This window comes from Triticum urartu, chromosome 6 (assembly GCF_003073215.2).
Source record: "Triticum urartu cultivar G1812 chromosome 6, Tu2.1, whole genome shotgun sequence".
Classification (NCBI taxonomy): domain Eukaryota; kingdom Viridiplantae; phylum Streptophyta; class Magnoliopsida; order Poales; family Poaceae; genus Triticum; species Triticum urartu.
The window spans coordinates 74,729,394-74,754,732 of record NC_053027.1 but is presented as its reverse complement, the minus strand read 5'-3'; the positions used below and the strand labels follow the sequence as shown (position 1 = coordinate 74,754,732).

At 47.2% G+C, this 25,339-nt stretch overlaps 1 protein-coding gene across 1 annotated transcript; it reads right to left on the bottom strand.

The window, feature by feature from the left end:
- Positions 1-6,295: 6,295 nt before the first annotated feature.
- LOC125516673 (PLASMODESMATA CALLOSE-BINDING PROTEIN 4-like) lies at positions 6,296-8,265 on the bottom strand. Its single transcript, XM_048682023.1, has 4 exons — positions 7,941-8,265; positions 7,533-7,766; positions 7,402-7,435; positions 6,296-6,910 (listed from the first exon to the last, which is right to left on the bottom strand). The coding sequence occupies exons 1-4, from the start codon at positions 8,002-8,004 to the stop codon at positions 6,649-6,651; spliced, it is 594 nt and encodes a 197-aa protein (XP_048537980.1). The 5' UTR covers positions 8,005-8,265; the 3' UTR covers positions 6,296-6,648.
- Between the last annotated feature and the right edge of the window lie 17,074 nt (positions 8,266-25,339).

Sequence of the window (25,339 nt, the reverse complement as noted above, 5' to 3'; positions counted from 1 at the left end):
CCTATGGCTCCTGTCGGTTGTCATACTCATCGACATGCAAGTCGTGATTACTATTACAATAGCATGAATCTATTACAATAGCGTGAACATCTCATACATCACATATAGATCATTCATCATTCATCACAACTTTGGCCATATCATATCACAAACCACTTGCTGCAAAAAACAAGTTAGACGTCCTCTAATTGATGTTGCAAGTTTTACGTGGCTGAATTTAGGGTTCTAGCAAGAACGACTTCTTACCTACGTTAAAGCCACAACGTGATTTGTCAACTTCTATTTACCCTTCATAAGGACCCTGTTCATCGAATCCGCTCCAACTAAAGTGGGAGAGACAGACATCCGCCAGCCACCTTATGCAACTAGTGCATGTTAGTCGGTGGAACCGGTCTCACGTAAGCGTACGTGTAAGGTTGGTCCGGGCCGCTTCATCCCACAATGCCGTTGAAGCAAGAAAAGACTAGTAGCGGCAAGAAAGTTGACAAATCTACGCCCACAACAAATTGTGTTCTACTCGCGCAAGAAGAACTACGCATAGACCTAGCTCATGATGCCACTCTTGGGGAACGTTGCAGAAAACAAAAATTTTCCTACTCGTTTCACCAAGATCCATCTAGGAGTTCATCTAGCAACGAGTCATCAGATGCATCTACATACCTTTGTAGATCGCGTGCGGAAGCGTTCAAAGAACGGTGATGATGTAGTCGAACACGACGTGATCCAAATCACCGATGACCAAGCGCCGAACGGACGGCACCTCCGCGTTCAACACACGTACGGGACGGGAGACGTCTCTCCTTCTTGATCCAAGCAAGGGGGGAGGAGAGGGTTGATGAAGATCCAGCCAGCACGACGACGTGGTGGTGGATGCAGGGCGTCACAGTAGCAGGGCTTCGCCTTATACTACGAGAGAGAGACGTAACGGGGAGAGGAGGAGGCGCCAGGGGCTGGTGTATGAAGTCCCTCCTCTCCCCCACTATATATAGGGGTGCTAGGGGGGCGCCGGCCCTAGGATGCATCTACTAGGGGGGGCGGGCGGGCCTAGGGTGGGGGGCTTGCCCCCCAAAGCAAGGGGGCGCCCCCTTTAGGGTTTCCCCTCAACCCTAGCCGCATGGGCTAGGGGGGTGGCGCCCCAGCCCACTTATGGCTGGGTTCCCTCCCACTTCAGCCCATGGGCCCCCCGGGATAGGTGGCCCCACCCGGTGGACCCCCGGACCCTTCCGGTGGTCCCGGTACAATACCGGCGACCCCGAAACTTGTCCCGATGGCCGAAACAGCACTTCCTATATATAATTCTTTACCTCCGGAACTCCTCGTGATGTTCGGGATCTCATCCGGGACTCCGAACAACATTCAGGTTACTGCATATACATATCTTCACAACCCTAGCGTCACCGAACCTTAAGTGTGTAGACCCTACGGGTTCGGGAGACAAGCAGACATGACCGAGACGACTCTCCGGTCAATAACCAACAGCGGGATCTGGATACCCATGTTGGCTCCCACATGCTCCACGATGATCTCATCGGATGAACCACGATGTCGAGGATTCAATCAACCCCGTATGCCAATTCCCTTTGTCAATCGATATGTTACTTGCCCGAGATTCGATCGTCGGTATCCCAATACCTCGTTCAATCTTCGTTACCGGCAAGTCACTTTACTCGTACCGTAATGCATGATCCCGTGACCAGACACTTGGTCACTTTGAGCTCATTATGATGATGCATTACCGAGTGGGCCCAGCGATACCTCTCCGTCATACGGAGTGACAAATCCCAGTCTTGATCCATGTCAACCCAACAGACACTTTCGGAGATACCCGTAGTCTACCTTTATAGTCACCCAGTTACATTGTGACGTTTGGTATACCCAAAGCATCCTACGGTATCCGGGAGTACACGATCTCATGGTCTAAGGAAAAGATACTTTGACATTGGAAAACTCTAGCAAACGAACTATACAATCTTGTGCTATGTTTAGGATTGGGTCTTGTCCATCACATCATTCTCCTAATGATGTGATCTCGTTATCAATGACATCCAATGTCCATAGTCAGGAAACCATGACTATCTGTTGATCAACGAGCTAGTCAACTAGAGGCTTACTAGGGACATGTTGGTGTCTTATTCACACATGTATTACGATTTCCGGATAACACAATTATAGAATGAATAAAGACAATTATCATGAACAAGGAAATATAATAATAATGCTTTTATTATTGCCTCTAGGGCATATTTCCAACAGCCGCCATGAACAACTTTACACTCAATAACCAAGGTACGGATTGGATTTTCGATTCTGGTGCATCCTCACATATGTCTTCAAATATGGATATTCTGTCAGATTATTTTCCTTTCTTCCATCACCATAGGAGACGGCTCCCTTGTTCCCGTCTCTTGCACCGGCCACTCTTCTATACAATCCGATCATGCCAATTTTCAACTCCGCAATATTCTTGTTGTTCCTTCTTTAATCAAAAACCTTATTTCTGTTCGCCAATTTATCATCGATAATCTTGTCATTCTAGCATTTGATCCTTCTGGTCTATCTGTGAAGGATCTAAGAACGGAGACACTTCTTGCTCGCTACAATAGCACGAACGATCTCTATCCACTTCATGGAGCGCATGCACCCTCTCCTCGCGCCATGCTGGCTTTAGTTGATCTGTGGCATCATCGGCTCGGTCACCCCAATAATTCAACGTTGTCATCTCTACTACAAGAATTTTCTATTCCTAGCACTAGTGTTTCACATGATTCTTCTTTTTGTAAGGCATGCCAATGCGGCAAACATGTTCGACTTCCTTTTGGAACATCATCTACTCTTAGCACTTTTCCTTTTGAGCTTTTACATTGTGATCTATGGACCTCTCCTATTCCTAGTGTTTCTGGATATAAATATTATCTTGTGATTTTAGATGATTATTCTCACTACATATGGACGTTCCCTCTACGTGCTAAATCTGATGTACATCAACTTTTTCTCACCTTTTGCACCTACGTCCAAACACACTTTGGCCTACCTATTCGCTTTATCCAATGTGACAACGAGTGCGAGTTCGACAACATCACCAACCACACATTTTTCCTCTCCCATGGCATTCTTCTATGCTTTTCTTGTCTCTATACCTCCTCTCAAAACGGGAAGGCCGAGCGCTCTCTTTGTTCCATCAACGATATCCTACGCACTCTACTTATCCAAGCATCTCTTCCTCCCTGTTTTTGGGTCGAAGCTCTACGCACTACTACCCTTCTTCTTAACATCCGCCCCACCAAAACGTGTCCTTGCTATACACTCTTTCAATATCTTCTTCTATCTGATCCCAACTACCTTTCTCTTCGGGTATTTGGTTGCCTATGCTTTCCTAACATCACATCCATCACAACTCACAAACTAGCCCCACGATCTCTACCCTGCATTTATCTTGGCCTCTCCGATGATTACAAAGGGCATCGCCGTTTTGATCCCTCTTCCGGTCGTGTGCTTATCTCGAGACATGTCACCTTTGATGAGCATGTTTTTCCCTTTGCCGTTGCCACCACTGCCTCTTCCTCTCCCTCACCATCTTCCACTACTCATCCATCTTCTCTTCTTGCCATCATCTCGGCCGCGGAACCTTCCCCACCTGCCACCGCATCAACCAGCACCACTACCACCCCGTCCACGGCCGATACTACACAAGCCAGTCCGCCTTCCACTCTTGTTACAAACAACCTTTCCCCTTCTCATCCCTCGACCCATCTTCTACACCTGCTGCTTCATCTCCTTCTCCTATAGCCCCTAGTCCGTCACCACCCATTCCTCCACATGATGTACCCATTCAAGCTCCCACCAACGATCATGTCATGTGTACTCGTGGCAAACACGGTTTTCATCTCCCTACTCGCCATCTTAATCTCACGGCCACACCGACTGTCTCCCCTATTCCCACTTCATATAAACGAGCTCTTCTTGATCCTCTTTGGTTTTCTGCTAAGACGAATTCGATGCTCTACAGCAGAACAACACCTGGACTTTAGTTCCAAAACCACCTGGTGTTAATATTGTCTCTGGCAAGTGGGTTTTTCGCCACAAGTTTCATGCCGATGATTCTCTTGCTCGCTACAAAGCTCGCTGGGTTTGTCATGGTTTTTCCCAGCAGCATGACATTGATTTTGATGAGACTTTTTCTCCTGTGGTAAAACCTAGCACCATTAGTGTTGTTCTTAGTCTTGCAGTTTCCTCTTCATGGCCTATTCACCAACTAGATGTCAAAAATGCTTTTCTCCATGGAACACTAAATGAAACTGTGTACTGCCAGCAACCCTCTGGCTTCGAAAATCCCTCCTCACCAACTCTTGTCTGTCTCCTTAACAAATCACTATATGGTCTCAAAAACTGAACCGGCCGAATATACTCTAATAGGCGTGATGGCTCTTGATCATGCTGGGTGCTGTGTCATTGCCTGTTGTGAGTCTTCCCAAGGGGAGCTCCCTCCTGAACTTGCTGAAGCGAAGGCGCTTCGCCGGGCGGTCTTCCTGGCTCGGGAGGAGAAATTCCACAAGGTCATCTTTGCCTCTGATTGTCCGTCGCTGATCCAACGCCTCCACTCTCTTCTCACGACAGATCTTCGGTCAGATCGGTGGTGGCTGACATCAAATTTGCGTCCAACGTTTTCTCTTCGATGCTTTTTATGTTTGTGCGTCGGCATGGTAATGATGTGGCTCATTGTTTGGCCAGGGCTTCTGTGAACTTTAGTAATCTTTGTGCCTTTTGTTCTTCTTCAGAATGTATCCAAGAGACTATGTGTAACTTTCTAGTTTGATTAATAATATGCTGATGTTCAAAAACCCGTATGAAATCTAACAAAAGTCCTAGGCCCAATTGGTAGGTAAGAGCATTTCCAACCGCACTTGCCAACGTGCTCCCTATATGTCTACAGATGTATGCAATGGACACTAGCCGGCGAGCCCCCAGTTTTCCGTCCGGGCAACCACACCCTTCATCTTCAAAACATCAATTCCATGCAAGTAGATCATTCAACCATAGAAATTGCGCACAGCAATGAATGCAAACACACAACAATTCAACTATAAATAATTAGAATGAAATAGATAGTTGAAACATATGTATTACTCAGTGTGATGGTTTCTGGTGTGGATCCACATATGCAGAACAAGATTATTGAGTACTTGCATGTGCATAATCGAAGTTATCAATGCATCTCTAGTGCATAGTCGAACATTAAGATCTGGATCCACATATGAACAACAAGATTATTGAGTACTTGCGTGTGCATAATCGAAGTTATCAATGCATATCTAGTGCATAGTTGAACATTAATTTTAATGGTTTTCGATCTGGATCCACATATGCTCCACATAATTATTTAGTAACTGAGCGTGCTCCTGATGATCTTGGAGTTGTCGATGAATCTTTGAGAAGTTGACAACATGCTCTGGAACCTATTCCAGACGTACATTCACTCCAGGCATTTCAAAATCGTGTGTACGGGCAGCCCCATCACACTCAGCCTTCACAACCATGTTCTGGAAGATTACACGACATGTCATCACTTCCACAATGTCTCAGGATCCCACATATTTGTAGCTCCGCGAATAATTATCCATCGAGATTGGAGCAATCCAAATGCCATCTCCACGTGCTTCCTAGCAACTTCTTGCATTTGAGAAAAGAGACATCCTTTGTTACCTTATAGTAGGGGACAATCTTCACAAACACCATCCACTGCGGAGATAGGGCGACTCCCTCAGGCAGCGCATCGCTACAATGCCGTCTCCAATGAGAAGTTGCGTCCGCTCATGCGCCGGCATGAACGCACGTTGTCGCTCTGGAACGGCGCATGCCGTCATGAATACGCGACACCTTCTTCATGCAATGAGAAGTTCGGTCAAGATGTCCCTTTTTTCCGCAAACCGAAGACAAATCGGGGGCTTTACGAACGTCCAAACAGCTGCCACACAATGGGGTACGGTGTTGGATGCCAAAATGCGACCGGATGATAGTCGGTTTGAGGGTGTGCTAAAAAAACTTGGGTATGCATTATTTTACTGTTGTTTGCCCTCCAGATGGTCACACCACACCACATGGTGGTTGGCAAACAAGTTGATGTGGCCATGCGGGGACGTGCGAGATTCCATGCCGAGAATACTATGGCACGCACAAGCCACCATCAACACCGAAAAACACGCAAGGAAAGCTGATGGCGACCTAAGATTACACCAACCGATCCTTCCTTGTTGAATGAATTAAATCAAACCGCCAGCCAGACTATTATAGCTCCAGATTCACAAGCAAAAAATGCTTAAAATTAAGAGAGGCCAACAGTATAAAAACAGACAAGGAAGACAAGGGTCCTTGCAGCGGGAAAGAGACAGCCATCCTACCGAATCATACACCACTCCTCCAGCCTGTGGGAGGCCATAGATAAATTAAAATTAAACTAGAGCCAAAATGACACCCCCAGCTAACCAGCCCATGACACTAGGGAACAATAACGACGATCAACTCTCCAGATCGACTGATTCCATTAGACAAATCCACACTCTCAGCTTGCTTCTGGCAGGCCAGACCAGAAGGCCACTGAAGCTAACTGCTAATGTGTTCTGCCATGAGAGGAGACGGACAGACGGAGAGAGTTCAGGGCAGTGCCAAGTAGGAGAGGAGGAGGACGGCGATGGAGGCCGCCAGTCTCATCGACGGAAGCAAGCCGGCCGCCGCGGCGGTGCCGTCCATGCTCCCGGTCGTCGGGCTGAACCCGGTGCTGTTGAAGCCGGTGCCCATCCCGGGGCTGAAGGTGCCCGCCGTGGTTGTCCCGGTGCCCGTAGTCGCCGTCCCAGTGCCCGTGGTTGTCCCGGTACCCGTGGTGGCTGTCCCGGTGCCCGTCGCGGTGCCGGCGGCGCTGCGTCAAAGAGAAGAGAATATCCACGTCAAAATGCATCATAGCGTCATGCCTCCGTGTTTCCATGCTTGCACACCGAACCTAATATGTTAGTCACACGCTCTGACACTTGAACTGTATTATCATAATAGTCTTTGGAAAGCTGGAGCTTTCCCTAGAGTATATTAGTACAATAATCGCTAATAGCTCTGTCAGTGAAGCTTCCTTTTCGTCTACAGACATGATGCACATGCTAGAAGAAGGCATGTCTGAACTTTTTAGCTCAGATGCGACGATCAATCGTATGGAAAGTTTAATTAGCGCATCTCCCTTTTGTCTAGTTTAGCCATGACAAAACCGCAAGACACTGAAGCCAAACAAAGATGTCTTTTGGCCTTTTTGCCTTTTGTAATACTACGATCAAATTCAGGAAAATGCCGGAAGAAACGCGACGAGTATGTCATCTGATGATATAGTGCGACTTAAGGTATGAGCGAGCATGAAAATTGTACCTGGCACTGGAAGGGAACGTGCACCCGGAGAAACCTGAAAGAAGAAGAACAGAAGACGTACGTACGTGAGGAAGAATCCATCCGAGGATGTGGAATGGCAATGCGATGAGGACGGAGTATAGAGGACGTACTGGGGTCGGTGGAGGAGAGGGTGGCGGCGCCGGTGAAGTCGCAGGTGGCGCCGGAGGACCTGAACTTCTGGAAGTAGCTGTTGGCGGCCCAGGAGCAGTGCGAGGCGACCTCGTCGGGGCTGTAGCACGCCCCGCTCTGCGCGATGGCCGTGCAGTCCGCGCCCTGCCCGCAGGCGTAGTCGATCGCCTTCTGCAGCACCGCCGTCGGCTGCTCCGACCGGCACACGCAGAAATCTGCCACGCGGACAAAATCAAAGAACAGACATGGATTTTGCTCAGCCGAGCAAACCTCATTGAAGGAGCCAAGGAAATGCTTTTTTTTGTGAAACAAAGGAAGCATCTCTCATGCTCAAAGAACAGAGTAGTCAAAGAACAGAGCAATCGACGAGCATCACAGCCATAGCCCACCTGAGGCAACAAGAGCTGGGGACCCAAGGAGCACCGCCACCACCAGAACCAATGCCGCCTCCATTAGCTAGCCCCTACCAAGATCGCCCAAGAAGCAGATCGATGCTGGAAGGAAGAACCACCGGAGAGCTCAGGCAGGGTCTGAGTCGTAAGAATTATCCAAGCTCCGGGTAGCTAGGCGGTCGCGATCCTGCGTCCGGTGGGAGGAAGCCTCTGGGTGTAGTGCGGGAGCGGGCCGGCGCGCGGTTGGGTGAGTGAGTGAGGTAGGCCGCAGGCAGCTACCTCGTCTTCTACTTAAGAAGATTAGGAGGAGAGCGTGCGTACTGCGCACTGTGTACTTGTTCTGGCCTCTGTGTGAGTGTGTGTGACTGTGATGAACCGGTTGGTGGCGAGGCTACAGGAGGACGGCGCACGATTCCGCGCTTGCGCCAAAAGCAGTTTGGTGCGCTCGTCGGTTCCATCCGTCCGATCTTTCTTTTCTCCTTCATTTCCTTCCTTTATTTACGGCTTCTTCAAGTAACATGGGACAGGTCGGCGCTGGCGTGGGGATCTGGCCCTTCTCGCAGGGCTTCGATTTTACTAATGCTGCTTGCTCTCGTGGGCGAGGCTGCATCTTCATCGCTTGAAGTCCGTTTTAAGGAAAGGTCTCCGTCGCTGGTCGCTCCCAAGTTTCTCCTCTCCGTTGACAAATATTAGAGCCAAGTTCTCAAAGTTCCACCGGGAAAGTTCTCCATGGTCCTGGATCTCTCCTTTGCAGGAAAAGAAAGGTTAACGCAGTGTCAATTGGGGAAAACCGGATATTTGGCACTTTGAGCATCTCACTTTGGAAAATTTCCGATGTCCGGATGGACGTCGCAGAATTGCCGCCCAATTCCTTTTTTTTTTGAAAAGGAGGATAATACCCTCGACCTCTGCATCGGAACGATACATGTCACCCAGCTCATGGACACCTTGATTTTTTATGCCGATTTTCCCTCATTGGTTGATTTCCTGAAAGGACCAAACTTCCTGACTCTTTAAACATTTTCTTTGCAGAAAAAAGGCAATGAGCGCCGTGTAGCGGCAGTCGTCACCACTGACCCCTTAAATATCGAACTGAAACACTCGACACCAGATCTCGTCGCCACAAATGCACAACAAGAAATCGTAACCTCGTCCTGCCAAGGAGACGATAGAAATCTACGCCGAGGCTCTCCCGACTGTCTCCAGATGGACGAACTCAAAGAGAATTGAAGCCTAGAAGACTAGTACAAAGATAAAGCACCGTCATTCCCCTAAGCATTACATCTGCAAGGGAACAAATCCTAACCGAAATTACTAGACAAAGTCGAGGCACCGGGATTCCGCTCCCCACTACAATTCGTTAGAGCGACATGCAAAGGAGATGCGAATTCATGGCCTCGCTGACGGAGCCTGTAGGGAATGAGGCGTTCGCCCTAGCCGCCATTGCAATAAGGGAAGGAAAAACAATTCATACAAATAAACTAGCTCCTACATGTCTCTTCCAACCACTTTTTTTGCGAGTGCCCTTCCAACCATATATGACCCTACATGGCTCAGTTGGGTCAAAATGCTCCGATGTTGAGATCTTTTCTTTCCTCTCTCGCAAGTCGAATAGGGAAAGCCTTCACCCCCTCGATCTCCACCGATGAGCCCGTGGATTCGCCTTCTCTCTGATTGCCGCTCCGACGGCTGATGGCGGAGAGGGGATTTTTGGTGCCTTGGATACATCTAGTAGATAGGTAGGGTTTTAGTCCTCACAAGGGCGGCGTTTGGATAGATGGCATCGCTTCTTCTCTGAGTCATTCTTCCGGGCTCCGATCCTCCTCGGATTAGTCGGTTGGGACAGATTAGACGAAACTCTCGCGTAGATTCCTGCCAGCTCCTTGGGCGGCGAGGTCCAGGTTTCTCGTCGTGCATACACAACAACGATATTAGGTGTCGGGTTCTTCATATCGATTCAAGGATTCAACGATGACGACTGTCGCTCCGGGGCACTAGTCCATAGGGCACTTGCACAAAAACTTCCCCGCTGCCATCGACAAGCTCTGCCCGACTCTGGTATGGGGGTGGCGACAGTGGCGCGTCAGCGGCTCATTCTGGTCGTTTGATGGTTCATGGACCTCCATGTAATTTTTGTTATGTTTAAGATATTTTGTACTTCAAGTGAATCTTTATAATAGATCTGATCCTTTTCGAAAAAATGCTTCGATGTTGGTCAGAGCCGTCTCTCTGTTACGCTTGCTCGTATCTCGACCATGACGACGCAGCTCACTCTCGTTTGTCTAACGTCGCAGCTCGCAACAAGACATGTCGGAGGAGTGTTGTAGTGCGGAGGCGACAACGAACAACAACACCAATGGTGTGGCGGTGGCACCAACCGAACCGTTTTTCGGTGGTTAGAGCATCTACAGTCGGACTTGACAAATCAGGCCCCTCAAACGCCCGCGGACGCGACCGGGCATGCCCGTGGGCGCATCCGGACGGACCCTCATATTTTCTTTCGGGCATCCACATATCTCAAATTCGGACTCTCAAATCCATGCAAATACATGCATGTCGATCATGCAGCACAATGTCACACGTAAATAGCAATTGTTGGTATCAAGCATAGATAGCGTTTACATAAAATTTATTTGAAGTGCCAAACTCAAGCATTGCCTCCTTGGTTGCCATTGTGGATCCACGTGTGCTCCACAAGATCATTGAGTAATTGCATGTGCACCTGCTGATCTCGAAGATTCTGATGCATTTGTAGAAAGTTCATAAGCTGAGCCACATCTTGATCTTCCGGGATTTCTGTTGGAAATATGCCCTAGAGGCAATAATAAAATGATTATTATTATATTTCCTTGTTCATGATAATTGTCTATTATTCATGCTATAATTGTGTTATCCGCAAATCATAATACATGTGTGAATACATAGACCATAACATGTCCCTAGTGAGCCTCTAGTTAACTAGCTCGTTGATCAACAGATAGTCATGGTTTCCTGACTATGGACATTGGATGTCATTGATAACGGGATCACATCACTAGGAGAATGATGTGACGGACAAGACCCAATCCTAAGCATAGCAGAAGATCGTGTAGTTCATTTGCTAGAGCTTTTCCAATGTCAAGTATCATTTCCTTAGACCATGAGATCGTGTAACTCCCGGATGCCGTAGGAGTACTTTGGGTGTACCAAACATCACAACGTAACTGGGTGACTATAAAGGTATACTACAGGTATCCCCAAAAGTATCTGTTGGGTTGACACGGATCGAGACTGGGATTTGTCACTCCGTATGACGGAGAGGTATCTCTGGGCCCACTCGGTAATGCATCATCACAATGAGCTCAATGTGACCAAGTGTTTGGTCACGGGATCATGCATTATGGTACGAGTAAAGTGACTTGTCGATAACGAGATTGAACGAGGTATTGGGATACCGACGATCGAATCTCGGGCAAGTAACGTACCTATTGACAAAGGGAATTGAATACAAGATTGATTGAATCCTCGACATTGTGGTTCATCCGATGAGATCATCGTGGAACATGTGGGAGCCAACATGGGTATCCAGATCCCGCTGTTGGTTATTGACCGGAGAGTCATCTCGGTCATGTCTGCATGTCTCCCGAACCCGTAGGGTCTACACACTTAAGGTTCGGTGACGCTAGGGTTGTAGAGATATTAGTATGCGGTAACCCGAAAGTTGTTCGGAGTCCCGGATGAGATCCCGGACATCACGAGGAGTTCCGAAATGGTCCGGAGGTAAAGATTTATATATAGGAAGTCCAGTTTCGGCCATCGGGAAAGTTTTGGGGGTAATCGGTATTGTACCGGGACCACCGGAAGGGTCCCGGGGGTCCACCGGGTGGGGCCACCTATCCGGAGGGCCCCATGGGCTGAAGTGGGAGGGGAACCAGCCCCTGGTGGGCTGGTGCGCCCCCCATGGGCCTTCCCCTGCGCCTAGGGTTGGAAACCCTAGGGGTGGGGGGCGCCCCACCTGACTTGGGGGGCAAGTCCCCCCCTTGGCCGCCGCCCCCCTTGGAGATTGGATCTCCTAGGGCCGGCGCCCCCTAGGGGTCCTATATATAGTGGGGGGGGGAGGGAGGGCAGCCACACCCAAGCCCTTGGCGCCTTCCTCTCCCTCCGTGACACCTCTCCATCTCGTTGGTACTTGGCGAAGCTCTGTCGAGATCCCGCTACTTCCACCACCACGCTGTCGTGCTGCTGGATCTCCATCAACCTCTCCTCTCCCCTTGCTGGATCAAGAAGGAGGAGACGTCTTCCCAACCGTACGTGTGTTGAACGCGGAGGTGCCGTCCTTTCGGCGCTTGGTCATCGGTGATTTGGATCACGACGAGTACGACTCCTTCAACCCCGTTCACTTGAACGCTTCCGCTCGCGATCTACAAGGGTATGTAGATGCACTCCCCTCTCCCTCGTTGCTAGATGACTCCATAGATTAATCTTGGTGATGCATAGAAAATTTTAAAATTCTGCTACGTTCCCCAACAGTGGTATCAGAGCTAGGTCTATGCGTAGTTTCTATGCACGAGTAGAACACAAGTTGTTGTGGGCGTTGATTTTGTCAATTTACTTGCCGTTAATAGTCTTATCTTGATTCGGCGGCATCGTGGGATGAAGCGGCCCGGACCGACCTTACACGTACGCTTACGTGAGACTGGTTCCACCGACTGACATGCACTAGTTGCATAAGGTGGCTAGCAGGTGTCTGTCTCTCCCACTTTAGTCGGATCGGATTCGATGAAAAGGGTCCTTATGAAGGGTAAATAGAAATTGGCATATCACGTTGTGGTTTTGGCGTAGGTAAGAAACGTTCTTGCTAGAAACCTATAGCAGCCACGAAAAAACTTGCAACAACAATTAGAGGACGTCTAACTTGTTTTTGCAGCATATGCCGTGTGATGTGATATGGCCAAAAGGATGTGATGAATGATATATGTGATGTATGAGATTGATCATGTTCTTGTAATAGGAATCACAACTTGCATGTCGATGAGTATGACAACCGGAAGGAGCCATAGGAGTTGTCTTAATTTATTTATGACCTGCGTGTCAACATAAACGTCATATAATTACTTTATTGCTAAACCGTTAGCCATAGTAGTAGAAGTAATAGATGACGAGACAACTTCGTGAAGAAACGATGATGGAGATCATGATGATGGAGATCATGGTGTCATGCCGGTGACGATGATGATCATGGCGCCCCGAAGATGGAGATCAAAAGGAGCAAATGATATTGGCCATATCATGTCACTATTTGATTGCATGTGATGATTATCATGTTTTTGCTTCTTATTTGCTTAGAACGACGGTAGTAAATAAGATGACCCCTCACAATAATTTCAAGAAAGTGTTTCCCCTAACTGTGCGCCGTTGCGAAAGTTCGTTGTCTCGAAGCACCACGTGATGATCGGGTGTGATAGATTCTAACGTTCACATACAACGGGTGTAAGCCAGATTTTCACATGCAAAACACTTAGGTTGACTTGACGAGCCTAGCATGTACAGACATGGCCTCGGAACACAAGAGACCGAAAGGTCAAACATGAGTCGTATGGAAGATACGATCAACATGGAGATGTTCACCGATGATGACTAGTCCGTCTCACGTGATGATCGGACATGGTCTAGTTGAGTCGGACCATGTATCACTTAGATGACTAGAGGGATGTCTAATCCGAGTGTGAGTTCATTAAATAATTTGATTAGATGAACTTAATTATCATGAACTTAGTCTAAAAAACTTTGCAAAATGTCTTGTAGATCAAATGGCCAACGCTCATGTCAACCTCAACTTCAACGCGTTCCTAGAGAAAACCAAGCTAAAAGATGATGGTAGCAACTATACGGACTGGGTCCGGAACCTGAGGATCATCCTCATAGCTGCCAAGAAAGCCTATGTCCCAGAAGCTGTTGGAAATATGCCCTAGAGGCAATAATAAAAACATTATTATTATATTTCCTTGTTCATGATAATTGTCTTTATTCATGCTATAATTGTGTTATCCGGAAATCGTAATACATGTGTGAATAACAGACACCAACATGTCCCTAGTAAGCCTCTAGTTGACTAGCTCGTTGATCAATAGATAGTCATGGTTTCCTGACTATGGACATTGGATGTCATTGATAACGAGATCACATCATTAGGAGAATGATGTGATGGACAAGACCCAATCCTAAACATAGCACAAGATCGTATAGTTCGTTTGCTAGAGTTTTCCAATGTCAAAGTATCTTTTCCTTAGACCATGAGATCGTGTAACTCCCGGATACCGTAGGAGTGCTTTGGGTATGCCAAACGTCACAACGTAACTGGGTGACTATAAAGGTAGACTACGGGTATCTCCGAAAGTGTCTGTTGGGTTGACATGGATCAAGACTGGGATTTGTCACTCCGTATGACGGAGAGGTATCACTGGGCCCACTCGGTAATGCATCATCATAATGAGCTCAAAGTGACCAAGTGTCTGGTCACGGGATCATGCATTACGGTACGAGTAAAGTGACTTGCCGGTAACGAGATTGAACGAGGTATTGGGATACCGACGATCGAATCTCGGGCAAGTAACATATCGATTGACAAAGGGAATTGCATACGGGGTTGATTGAATCCTCGACATCGTGGTTCATCCGATGAAATCATCGTGGAGCATGTGGGAGCCAACATGGGTATCCAGATCCCGCTGTTGGTTATTGACCGGAGAGTCGTCTCGGTCATGTCTGCTTGTCTCCCGAACCCCGTAGGGTCTACACACTTAAGGTTCAGTGACGCTAGGGTTGTGAAGATATGTATATGCAGAAACCCAAATGTTGTTCGGAGTCCCGGATGAGATCCCGGACGTCACAGGAGTTCCGGAATGGTCCGGAGGTAAAGAATTATATATAGGAAGTGCTGTTTCGGGCATCGGGACAAGTTTCGGGGTTATCGGTATTGTACCGGGACCACCGGAAGGGTCCCGGGGGTCCACCGGGTGGGGCCACCTATCCCGGAGGGCCCCATGGGCTGAAATAGGATGGAACCCAGCCCATAGTGGGCTGGGGTGCCAGCCCCTATAGGCCCATGCGCCTAGGGTTCCACCATGGAAGAGTCCATGTGGTGGAAGGCACCCCTAGGTGCCTTGGGGGGAGGGAATCCTCCCCTTGGCCGCCGCCCCCCTAGTAGATCTCATCTACTAGGGCCGGCGCCCCCCCATGGCACCCCTATATATAGTGGGGGGAGAGGAGGGATTTCACACCAGCCCCTGGCGCCTCCCTCTCTCCCCGTTACGTCTCCTTTTCGTAGTATAGGCGAAGCCCTGCTTCTGTGACGCCCTGCATCCACCACCACGCCGTCGTGCTGCTGGATCTTTCATACCTCTCCTTTCCCCTTGCTGGATCAAGAAGGAGGAGACGTCTCCCGTCCCGTACGTGTGTTGAACGCGGAGGTGCCGTCCGGGTTGGCGCTGGTCATCGGTGATTTGGATCACGTCGAGTACGACTACATCATCACCGTTCTTGTTGAACGCTTCCGTGCGCAATCTACAAAGGTATGTAGATGCATCAGATGACTCGTTGCTAGATGAACTCCTAGATGATCTTGGTGAAACGAGTAGGAAATTTTTTGTTTTCTGCAACGGTTCCCCAACAGTGGCATCATGAGCTAGGTCTATGCGTAGTTCTCTTGCGCGAGTAGAACACAATTTGTTGTGGCGTAGATTTGGTCAACTTTCTTGCCGTTACTAGTCTTATTCTGCTTCAGCGGTAATTGTGGGTGAAGCGGCCGGACCAACCTTACACGTACGCTTACGTGAGACCGGTTCCACCGACTAAAACATGCACTTAGTTGCATAAGGTGGGCTGGCGGGTGTCTTGTCTCCTCCCACCTTTAGTTGGAGCGGATTCGATGAACAGGGTCCTTATGAAGGGTAAATAGAAGTTGACAAATCACGTTGTGGCTTTAACGTAGGTAAGAAGACGTTCTTGCTAGAACCCTAATTCAGCCACGTAAAACTTGCAACAACAATTAGAGGACGTCTAACTTGTTTTTGCAGCAAGTGGTTTGTGATATGATATGGCCAAAGTTGTGATGAATGATGAATGATCTATATGTGATGTATGAGATGTTCATGCTATTGTAATAGTAATCACGACTTGCATGTCGATGAGTATGACAACCGACAGGAGCCATAGGAGTTGTCTTTATTCTTTTATATGACCTGCGTGTCATCGAGAGACGCCATGTAAATTACTTTACTTTATTGCTAAACGCGTTAGCCATAGTAGTAGAAGTAATAGTTGGAGAGCAACTTCATGGAGACACGATGATGGAGATCATGATGATGGAGATCATGGTGTCAAGCCGGTGACAAGATGATCATGGAGCCCCAAGATGGAGATCAAAGGAGCTATGTGATATTGGCCATATCATGTCACGTTTATTATTTGATTGCATGTGATGTTTATCATGTTTTTGCATCTTGTTTACTTAGAACGACGGTAGTAAATAAGGTGATCCCTCATAACAATATCAAGAAGTGTTCTCCCCTAACTGTGCACCGTTGCTAAAGTTCGTCGTTTCTAAGCACGCCGTGATGATCGGGTGTGATGGATCCTTACGTTCACATACAACGGGTGTAAGACAGTTTTACACATGCAAAACACTTAGGGTTAACTTGACGAGCCTAGCATGTGTATAGACATGGCCTCGGAACACAGTAGACCGAAAGGTCGAGCATGAGTCGTATAGAAGATACGATCAACATGATGATGTTCACCGACGTTGGCTAGTCCGTCTCACGTGATGATCGGACACGGCCTAGTTGACTCGGATCATGTAATACTTAGATGACTAGAGGGATGTCTAATCTAAGTGGGAGTTCATTAATAATTTGATTAGATGAACTTAATTATCATGAACTTAGTCTAAAATCTTTGCAATATGTCTTGTAGATCAAATGGCCAACGTAGTCCTCAACTTCAACGCGTTCCTAGAGAAAACCAAGCTGAAAGACGATGGCAGCAACTATACGGACTGGGTCCGGAACCTGAGGATCATCCTCATAGCTGCCAAGAAAGATTATGTCCTACAAGCACCGCTAGGTGAAGCTCCCGTCCCACAGAACCAAGATGTTATGAACGCTTGGCAGACACGTGTTGACGACTACTCCCTTGTTCAGTGCGGCATGCTTTACAGCTTAGAGCCGGGGCTCCAAAAGCGTTTTGAGAGACATGGAGCATATGAGATGTTCGAAGAGCTGAAAATGGTTTTTCAAGCTCATGCCCGGATCGAGAGATATGAAGTCTCCGATAAGTTCTTCAGCTGTAAGATGGAGGAAAATAGTTCTATCAGTGAGCACATACTCACTATGTCTGGGTTACATAACCGCTTGTCTCAGCTGGGAGTTAATCTCCCGGATGATGCGGTCATTGACAGAATCCTCCAGTCGCTTCCACCAAGCTACAAGAGCTTTGTGATGAACTTCAACATGCAGGGGATGCAAAAGACCATTCCTGAGTTGTTCTCAATGCTGAAATCAGCGGAGGTAGAAGTCAAGAAGGAACATCAAGTGTTGATGGTCAATAAAACCACTAAGTTCAAGAAAGGCAAGGGTAAAAAGAACTTCAAGAAGGACGGCAAGGAGGTTGCCGCGCCCGGCAAGAAAGCTGCCGGGAAGAAGCCAAAGAATGGACCCAAGCCCGAGACTGAGTGCTTTTATTGCAAGGGAAGCGGTCACTGGAAGCAGAACTGCCCTAAATACTTAGCGGACAAGAAGGCCGGAAACACCAAAGGTATATTTGATATACATGTAATTGATGTGTACCTTACCAGTACTCGTAGTGACTCCTGGGTATTTGATACCGGTGCCGTTGCTCATATTTGTAACTCACAGCAGGAGCTGCGGAATAAATGGAGACTGGCGAAGGACGAGGTGACGATGCGCGTCGGGAATGGTTCCAAGGTTGATGTGATCGCCGTCGGCACGCTGCCTCTACATTTACCTACGGGATTAATTTTAAACCTCAATAACTGTTATTTAGTGCCAGCTTTGAGCATGAACATTGTATCGGGATCTCGTTTAATTCGAGATGGCTACTCATTTAAATCTGAGAATAATGGTTGTTCCATTTATATGAGAGATATGTTTTATGGTCATGCTCCTATGGTGAATGGTTTATTCTTAATGAATCTCGAGCGTATTGCTACACATATTCATAATGTGAGTACCAAAAGATGTAAGATTGATAATGATAGTCCCACATACTTGTGGCACTGCCGCCTTGGTCACATAGGTGTTAAACGCATGAAGAAGCTCCATGCAGATGGACTTTTAGAGTCTCTTGATTATGAATCATTTGACACGTGCGAACCATGCCTCATGGGTAAGATGACCAAGACTCCGTTCTCAGGAACAATGGAGCGAGCAACCGACTTATTGGAAATCATACATACTGATGTGTGCGGTCCAATGAGTGTTGAGGCTCGCGGTGGCTATCGTTATGTTCTCACACTCACTGATGATTTAAGTAGATATGGGTATATCTACTTAATGAAACGCAAGTCTGAAACCTTTGAAAAGTTCAAGGAATTTCAGAGTGAGGTTGAGAATCAACGTGACAGGAAAATCAAGTTTCTACAATCAGATCGTGGAGGAGAATACTTGAGTCACGAGTTTGGCACACACTTAAGAAAATGTGGAATAGTTTCACAACTCACGCCGCCTGGAACACCTCAGCGTAACGGTGTGTCCGAACATCGTAATCGCACTCTATTAGATATGGTGCGATCTATGATGTCTCTTACCGATTTACCGCTATCTTTTTGGTGCTATGCTTTAGAGACTGCCGCATTCACTTTAAATAGGGCTCCGTCGAAATCCGTTGAGACGACACCGTATGAATTATGGTTTGGGAAGAAACCTAAGTTGTCGTTTCTGAAAGTTTGGGGATGCGATGCTTATGTCAAGAAACTTCAACCTGAAAAGCTCGAACCCAAGTCGGAAAAATGCGTCTTCATAGGGTACCCAAAAGAAACTATTGGGTACACCTTCTACCTCAGATCCGAAGGCAAGATCTTTGTTGCCAAGAATGGGTCCTTTCTAGAGAAAGAGTTTCTCTCGAAAGAAGTAAGTGGGAGGAAAGTAGAGCTTGATGAAGTATTACCTCTCGAATCGGTAAATGAGCGCAACTCAAGAAAATGTTCCTGAGGTGCCTGCACCGACTAGAGAGGAAGTTAATGATAATGATCAAGATACTTCTGATCAAGCTCCTACTGAAATTCGAAGGTCCACAAGGACACGTTCCGCACCAGAGTGGTACGGCAACCCTGTCTTGGAAATCATGTTGTTAGACAACGGTGAACCTTCGAACTATGAAGAAGCGATGGCGGGCCCGGATTCCGACAAATGGCTAGAAGCCATGAAATCCGAGATAGGATCCATGTATGAAAACAAAGTATGGACTTTGACTGACTTGCCCGTTGAACGGCGAGCCATAGAAAATAAATGGATCTTTAAGAAGAAGACACACGCGGATGGTAATGTGACCATCTATAAAGCTCGGCTTCTCGCTAAGGGTTATCGACAAGTTCAAGGGGTTGACTACGATGAGACTTTCTCACCGGTAGCAAAGCTGAAGTCCGTCCGAATCATGTTAGCGATTGCCGCATTCTATGATTATGAAATATGCCAAATGGACGTCAAAACGGCATTCCTTAATGGTTTCCTTAAGGAAGAATTGTATATGATGCAGCCGGAAGGTTTTGTTGATCCTAAGAATGCTGACAAGGTATGCAAGCTCCAACGCTCGATTTATGGGCTGGTGCAAGCATCTCGGAGTTGGAACATTCGCTTTGATGAGATGATCAAAGCGTTTGGGTTTACACAGACTTATGGAGAAGCCTGCGTTTACAAGAAAGTGAGTGGGAGCTCTGTAGCATTTCTCATATTATATGTAGATGACATACTTTTGATGGGAAATGATATAGAACTCTTGGACAGCATCAAGGCCTACTTGAATAAGAGTTTTTCAATGAAGGACCTTGGAGAAGCTGCTTATATATTAGGCATCAAAATCTATAGAGATAGATCGAGACGCCTCATAGGTCTTTCACAAAGCACATACCTTGATAAGACATTGAAGAAGTTCAATATGGATCAGTCTAAGAAGGGGTTCTTGCCTGTGTTGCAAGGTATGAAATTGAGCTCAGCTCAATGTCCGACCACGGCAGAAGAAATAGAAGAGATGAGCATCATCCCCTATGCCTCAGCCATAGGTTCTATTATGTATGCCATGCTGTGTACCAGACCTGATGTAAACCTTGCCGTAAGTTTGGTAGGAAGGTACCAAAGTAATCCCGGCAAGGAACACTGGACAGCGGTCAAGAATATCCTGAAGTACCTGAAAAGGACTAAGGAAATGTTTCTCATTCATGGAGGTGACGAAGAGCTCGTCGTAAAGGGTTACGTCGACGCTAGCTTCGACACAGATCTGGATGACTCTAAGTCACAGACCGGATACGTGTATATTTTGAATGGTGGGGCAGTAAGCTGGTGCAGTTGCAAGCAAAGCGTCGTGGCGGGATCTACATGTGAAGCGGAGTACATGGCAGCCTCGGAGGCAGCACATGAAGCAATATGGGTGAAGGAGTTCATCACCTACCTAGGAGTCATACCCAATGCGTCGGGACCGATCAAGCTCTTCTGTGACAACACTGGAGCCATTGCTCCTGCCAAGGAGCCCAGGTTTCACAAGAAGACAAGGCACATCAAGCGTCGCTTCAACTCCATTCGTGAAAATGTTCAAGATGGAGACATAGAGATTTGTAAAGTACATACGAACTTGAATATAGCATATCCGTTGACTAAACCTCTCCCTAGAGCAAAACATGATCAACACCAGAATTCCATGGGAGTTCGATTCATCACAATGTAACTAGATTATTGACTCTAGTGCAAGTGGGAGACTGTTGGAAATATGCCCTAGAGGCAATAATAAAAGTATTATTATTATATTTCCTTGTTCATGATAATTGTCTTTATTCATGCTATAATTGTGTTATCCGGAAATCGTAATACATGTGTGAATAACAGACACCAACATGTCCCTAGTAAGCCTCTAGTTGACTAGCTCGTTGATCAATAGATAGTCATGGTTTCCTGACTATGGACATTGGATGTCATTGATAACGAGATCACATCATTAGGAGAATGATGTGATGGACAAGACCCAATCTTAAACATAGCACAAGATCGTATAGTTCGTTTGCTAGAGTTTTCCAATGTCAAAGTATCTTTTCCTTAGACCATGAGATCGTATAACTCCCGGATACCGTAGGAGTGCTTTGGGTATGCCAAACGTCACAACGTAACTGGGTGACTATAAAGGTAGACTACGGGTATCTCCGAAAGTGTCTGTTGGGTTGACATGGATCAAGACTGGGATTTGTCACTCCGTATGACGGAGAGGTATCACTGGGCCCACTCGGTAATGCATCATCATAATGAGCTCAAAGTGACCAAGTGTCTGGTCACGGGATCATGCATTACGGTACGAGTAAAGTGACTTGCCGGTAACGAGATTGAACGAGGTATTGGGATACCGACGATCGAATCTCGGGCAAGTAACATATCGATTGACAAAGGGAATTGCATACGGGGTTGATTGAATCCTCGACATCGTGGTTCATCCGATGAAATCATCGTGGAGCATGTGGGAGCCAACATGGGTATCCAGATCCCGCTGTTGGTTATTGACCGGAGAGTCGTCTCGATCATGTCTGCTTGTCTCCCGAACCCGTAGGGTCTACACACTTAAGGTTCGGTGACGCTAGGGTTGTGAAGATATGTATATGCAGAAACCCGAATGTTGTTCGGAGTCCCGGATGAGATCCCGGACGTCACGAGGAGTTCCGGAATGGTCCGGAGGTAAAGAATTATATATAGGAAGTACTGTTTCGGGCATCGGGACAAGTTTCGGGGTTGTCGGTATTGTACCGGGACCACCGAAAGGGTCCCGGGGGTCCACCGGGTGGGGCCACCTATCCCGGAGGGCTCCATGGGCTGAAATAGGATGGAACCCAGCCCATAGTGGGCTGGGGCGCCAGCCCCTATAGGCCCATGCGCCTAGGGTTCCACCATGGAAGAGTCCATGTGGTGGAAGGCACCCCTAGGTGCCTTGGGGGGAGGGAATCCTCCCCTTGGCCGCCGCCCCCCTTAGTAGATCTCATCTACTAGGGCCGGCGCCCCCCATGGCACCCCTATATATAGTGGGGGGGAGAGGAGGGATTTCACACCAGCCCCTGGCGCCTCCCTCTCTCCCCGTTACGTCTCCTTTTCGTAGTATAGGCGAAACCCTGCTTCTGTGACGCCCTGCATCCACCACCACGCCGTCGTGCTGCTGGATCTTCATCAACCTCTCCTTTCCCCTTGCTGGATCAAGAAGGAGGAGACGTCTCCCGTCCCGTACATGTGTTGAACGCGGAGGTGCCGTCCGTTCGGCGCTGGTCATCGGTGATTTGGATCACGTCGAGTACGACGACATCATCACCGTTCTTTTGAACGCTTCCGTGCGCCATCTACAAAGGTATGTAGATGCATCCGATGACTCGTTGCTAGATGAACTCCTAGATGATCTTGGTGAAACGAGTAGGAAAATTTTTGTTTTCTGCAACGTTCCCCAACAGAAGCACCGCTAGGTCAAGCACCCATCCCAGAGAACCAAGACGTTATGAATGCTTGGCAGTCACATGCTGATGATTACTCCCTCGTTCAGTGCGGCATGCTTTACAGCTTAGAACCGGGGCTCCAAAAGCATTTTGAGCAACACAGAGCATATGAGATGTTCGAAGAGCTGAAAATGGTTTTCCAAGCTCATGCCCGGGTCGAGAGATATGAAGTCTCCGACAAGTTCAACAGTTGTAAGATGGAGGAAAATAGTTCTGTTAGTGAGCACATACTCAAAATGTCTGGGTTGCACAACCGCTTGTCCCAGCTGGACATTAACCTCCCGGACGAGGTGGTCATTGACAGAATCCTTCAGTCGCTCCCACCTAGCTACAAGAGCTTTGTGATGAACTACAATATGCAGGGGATGGTGAAAACTATTCCTGAAGTATTTTCAATGCTGAAATCAGCGGACGTGGAAATCAAAAAGGAACATCAAGTATTGATGGTCAATAAAACCACTAGTTTGAAGAAAGGTAAGGGTAAGAAGAACTTCAAGAAGGACGGCAAAGGAGTTGCCGTGCTCGTAAATTAGTTTCCGGGAAGAAGCCAAAGTATGGACCCAAACCTGAGACTGAGTGCTTTTATTGCAAGGAAAAGGGACACTAGAAGCGGAACTGCCCCAAATACTTAGCGGACAAGAAGGCCGGCAACACTAAAGGTATATTTGATATACATGTAATTGATGTGTACCTTACCAGTACTCGTAGTAGCTCCCGGGTATTTGATACCGGTGCGGTTGCTCATATTTGTAACTCAAAACAGGAGCTGCGGAATAAGCGGAGACCGGCAAAGGACGAGGTGACGATGCGCGTCGGGAATGGTTCCAAGGTCGATGTGATCGCCGTCGGCACGCTACCTCTACATTTACCTACGGGATTAGTTTTAAACCTCAATAATTGTTATTTAGTGCCAGCTTTGAGCATGAACATTGTATCTGGATCTCATTTAATACGAGATGGCTACTCATTTAAATCCGAGAATAATGGTTGTTCTATTTATATGAGAGATATGTTTTATGGTCATGCCCCGCTGGTCAATGGTTTATTCTTAATGAATCTCGAACGTGATGTTACACATATTCATAGTGTGAATACCAAAAGATGTAAGATTGATAATGATAGTCCCACATATCTGTGGCACTACCGCCTTGGTCACATCAGTGTCAAACGCATGAAGAAGCTCCATACAGATGGACTTTTGGAGTCTCTTGATTTCGAATCATTTGATACGTGCGAACCATGCCTCATGGGTAAAATGACCAAGACTCCGTTCTCCGGAACAATGGAGCGAGCAACCAACTTATTGGAAATTATACATACTGATGTGTGCGGTCCAATGAGCGTTGAGGCTCGCGGTGGCTATCGTTATGTTCTCACTCTCACTGATGACTTAAGTAGATATGGGTATGTCTATTTGATGAAACACAAGTCTGAGACCTTTGAAAAGTTCAAGGAATTTCAGAATGAGGTAGAGAATCAACGTGACCGAAAGATAAAATTCTTACGATCAGATCGTGGGGGAGAATATTTAAGTCACGAATTTGGTACGCACTTAAGGAAATGTGGAATCGTTTCACAACTCACGCCGCCTGGAACACCTCAGCGTAACGGTGTGTCTGAATGTCGTAATCGCACTCTATTGGATATGGTGCGATCTATGATGTCACTCACTGATTTATCGCTATCATTTTGGGGATACGCTCTAGAGACAGCTACATTCACTTTAAATAGGGCACCGTCTAAATCCGTTGAGACGACACCGTATGAATTATGGTTTGGGAAGAAACCTAAGCTGTCGTTTCTAAAAGTTTGGGGATGCGATGCTTATGTCAAGAAACTTCAACCTGAAAAGCTCGAACCCAAGTCGGAAAAATGCGTCTTCATAGGATACCCTAAGGAAACCATTGGGTATACCTTCTACCTCAGATCCGAAGGCAAGATCTTTGTTGCCAAGAATGGGTCCTTTCTGGAGAAAGAGTTTCTCTCGAGAGAAGTAAGTGGGAGGAAAGTAGAACTCGATGAAGTACTACCTCTTGAACCGGAAAGTAGCGCAGCTCAGGAAGATGTTCCTGTGGTGCCTGCACCGACTAGAGAGGAAGTTAATGATGATGATCAAGGTACCTCGGATCAAGTTTCTACTGAACTTCGAAGGTCCACAAGGACACGTTCCACACCAGAATGGTATGGCAACCCTGTCCTGGAAATCATGTTGTTAGACAACGATGAACCTTTGAACTATGAAGAAGCAATGGCGGGCCCAGATTCCAACAAATGGCTTGAAGCCATGCAATCCGAGATAGGATCCATGTATGAAAACAAAGTATGGACTTTGACAGACTTGCCCGATGATCGGCGAGCAATAGAGAATAAATGGATCTTTAAGAAGAAGACGGGCGCGGATGGTAATGTTACCATCTATAAGGCTCGACTTGTCGCTAAGGGTTATCGACAAGTTCAAGGGGTTGACTATGATGAGACCTTCTCACCCGTAGCGAAGCTGAAGTCCTTCCGAATCATGTTAGCAATTGCCGCATACTATGATTATGAGATATGGCAAATGGACGTCAAAACGTCATTCCTTAACGGCTTTCTTAAGGAAGAATTGTATATGATGCAGCCGGAAGGTTTTGTCGATCCTAAGAATGCTAACAAGGTATGCAAGCTCCAGCGC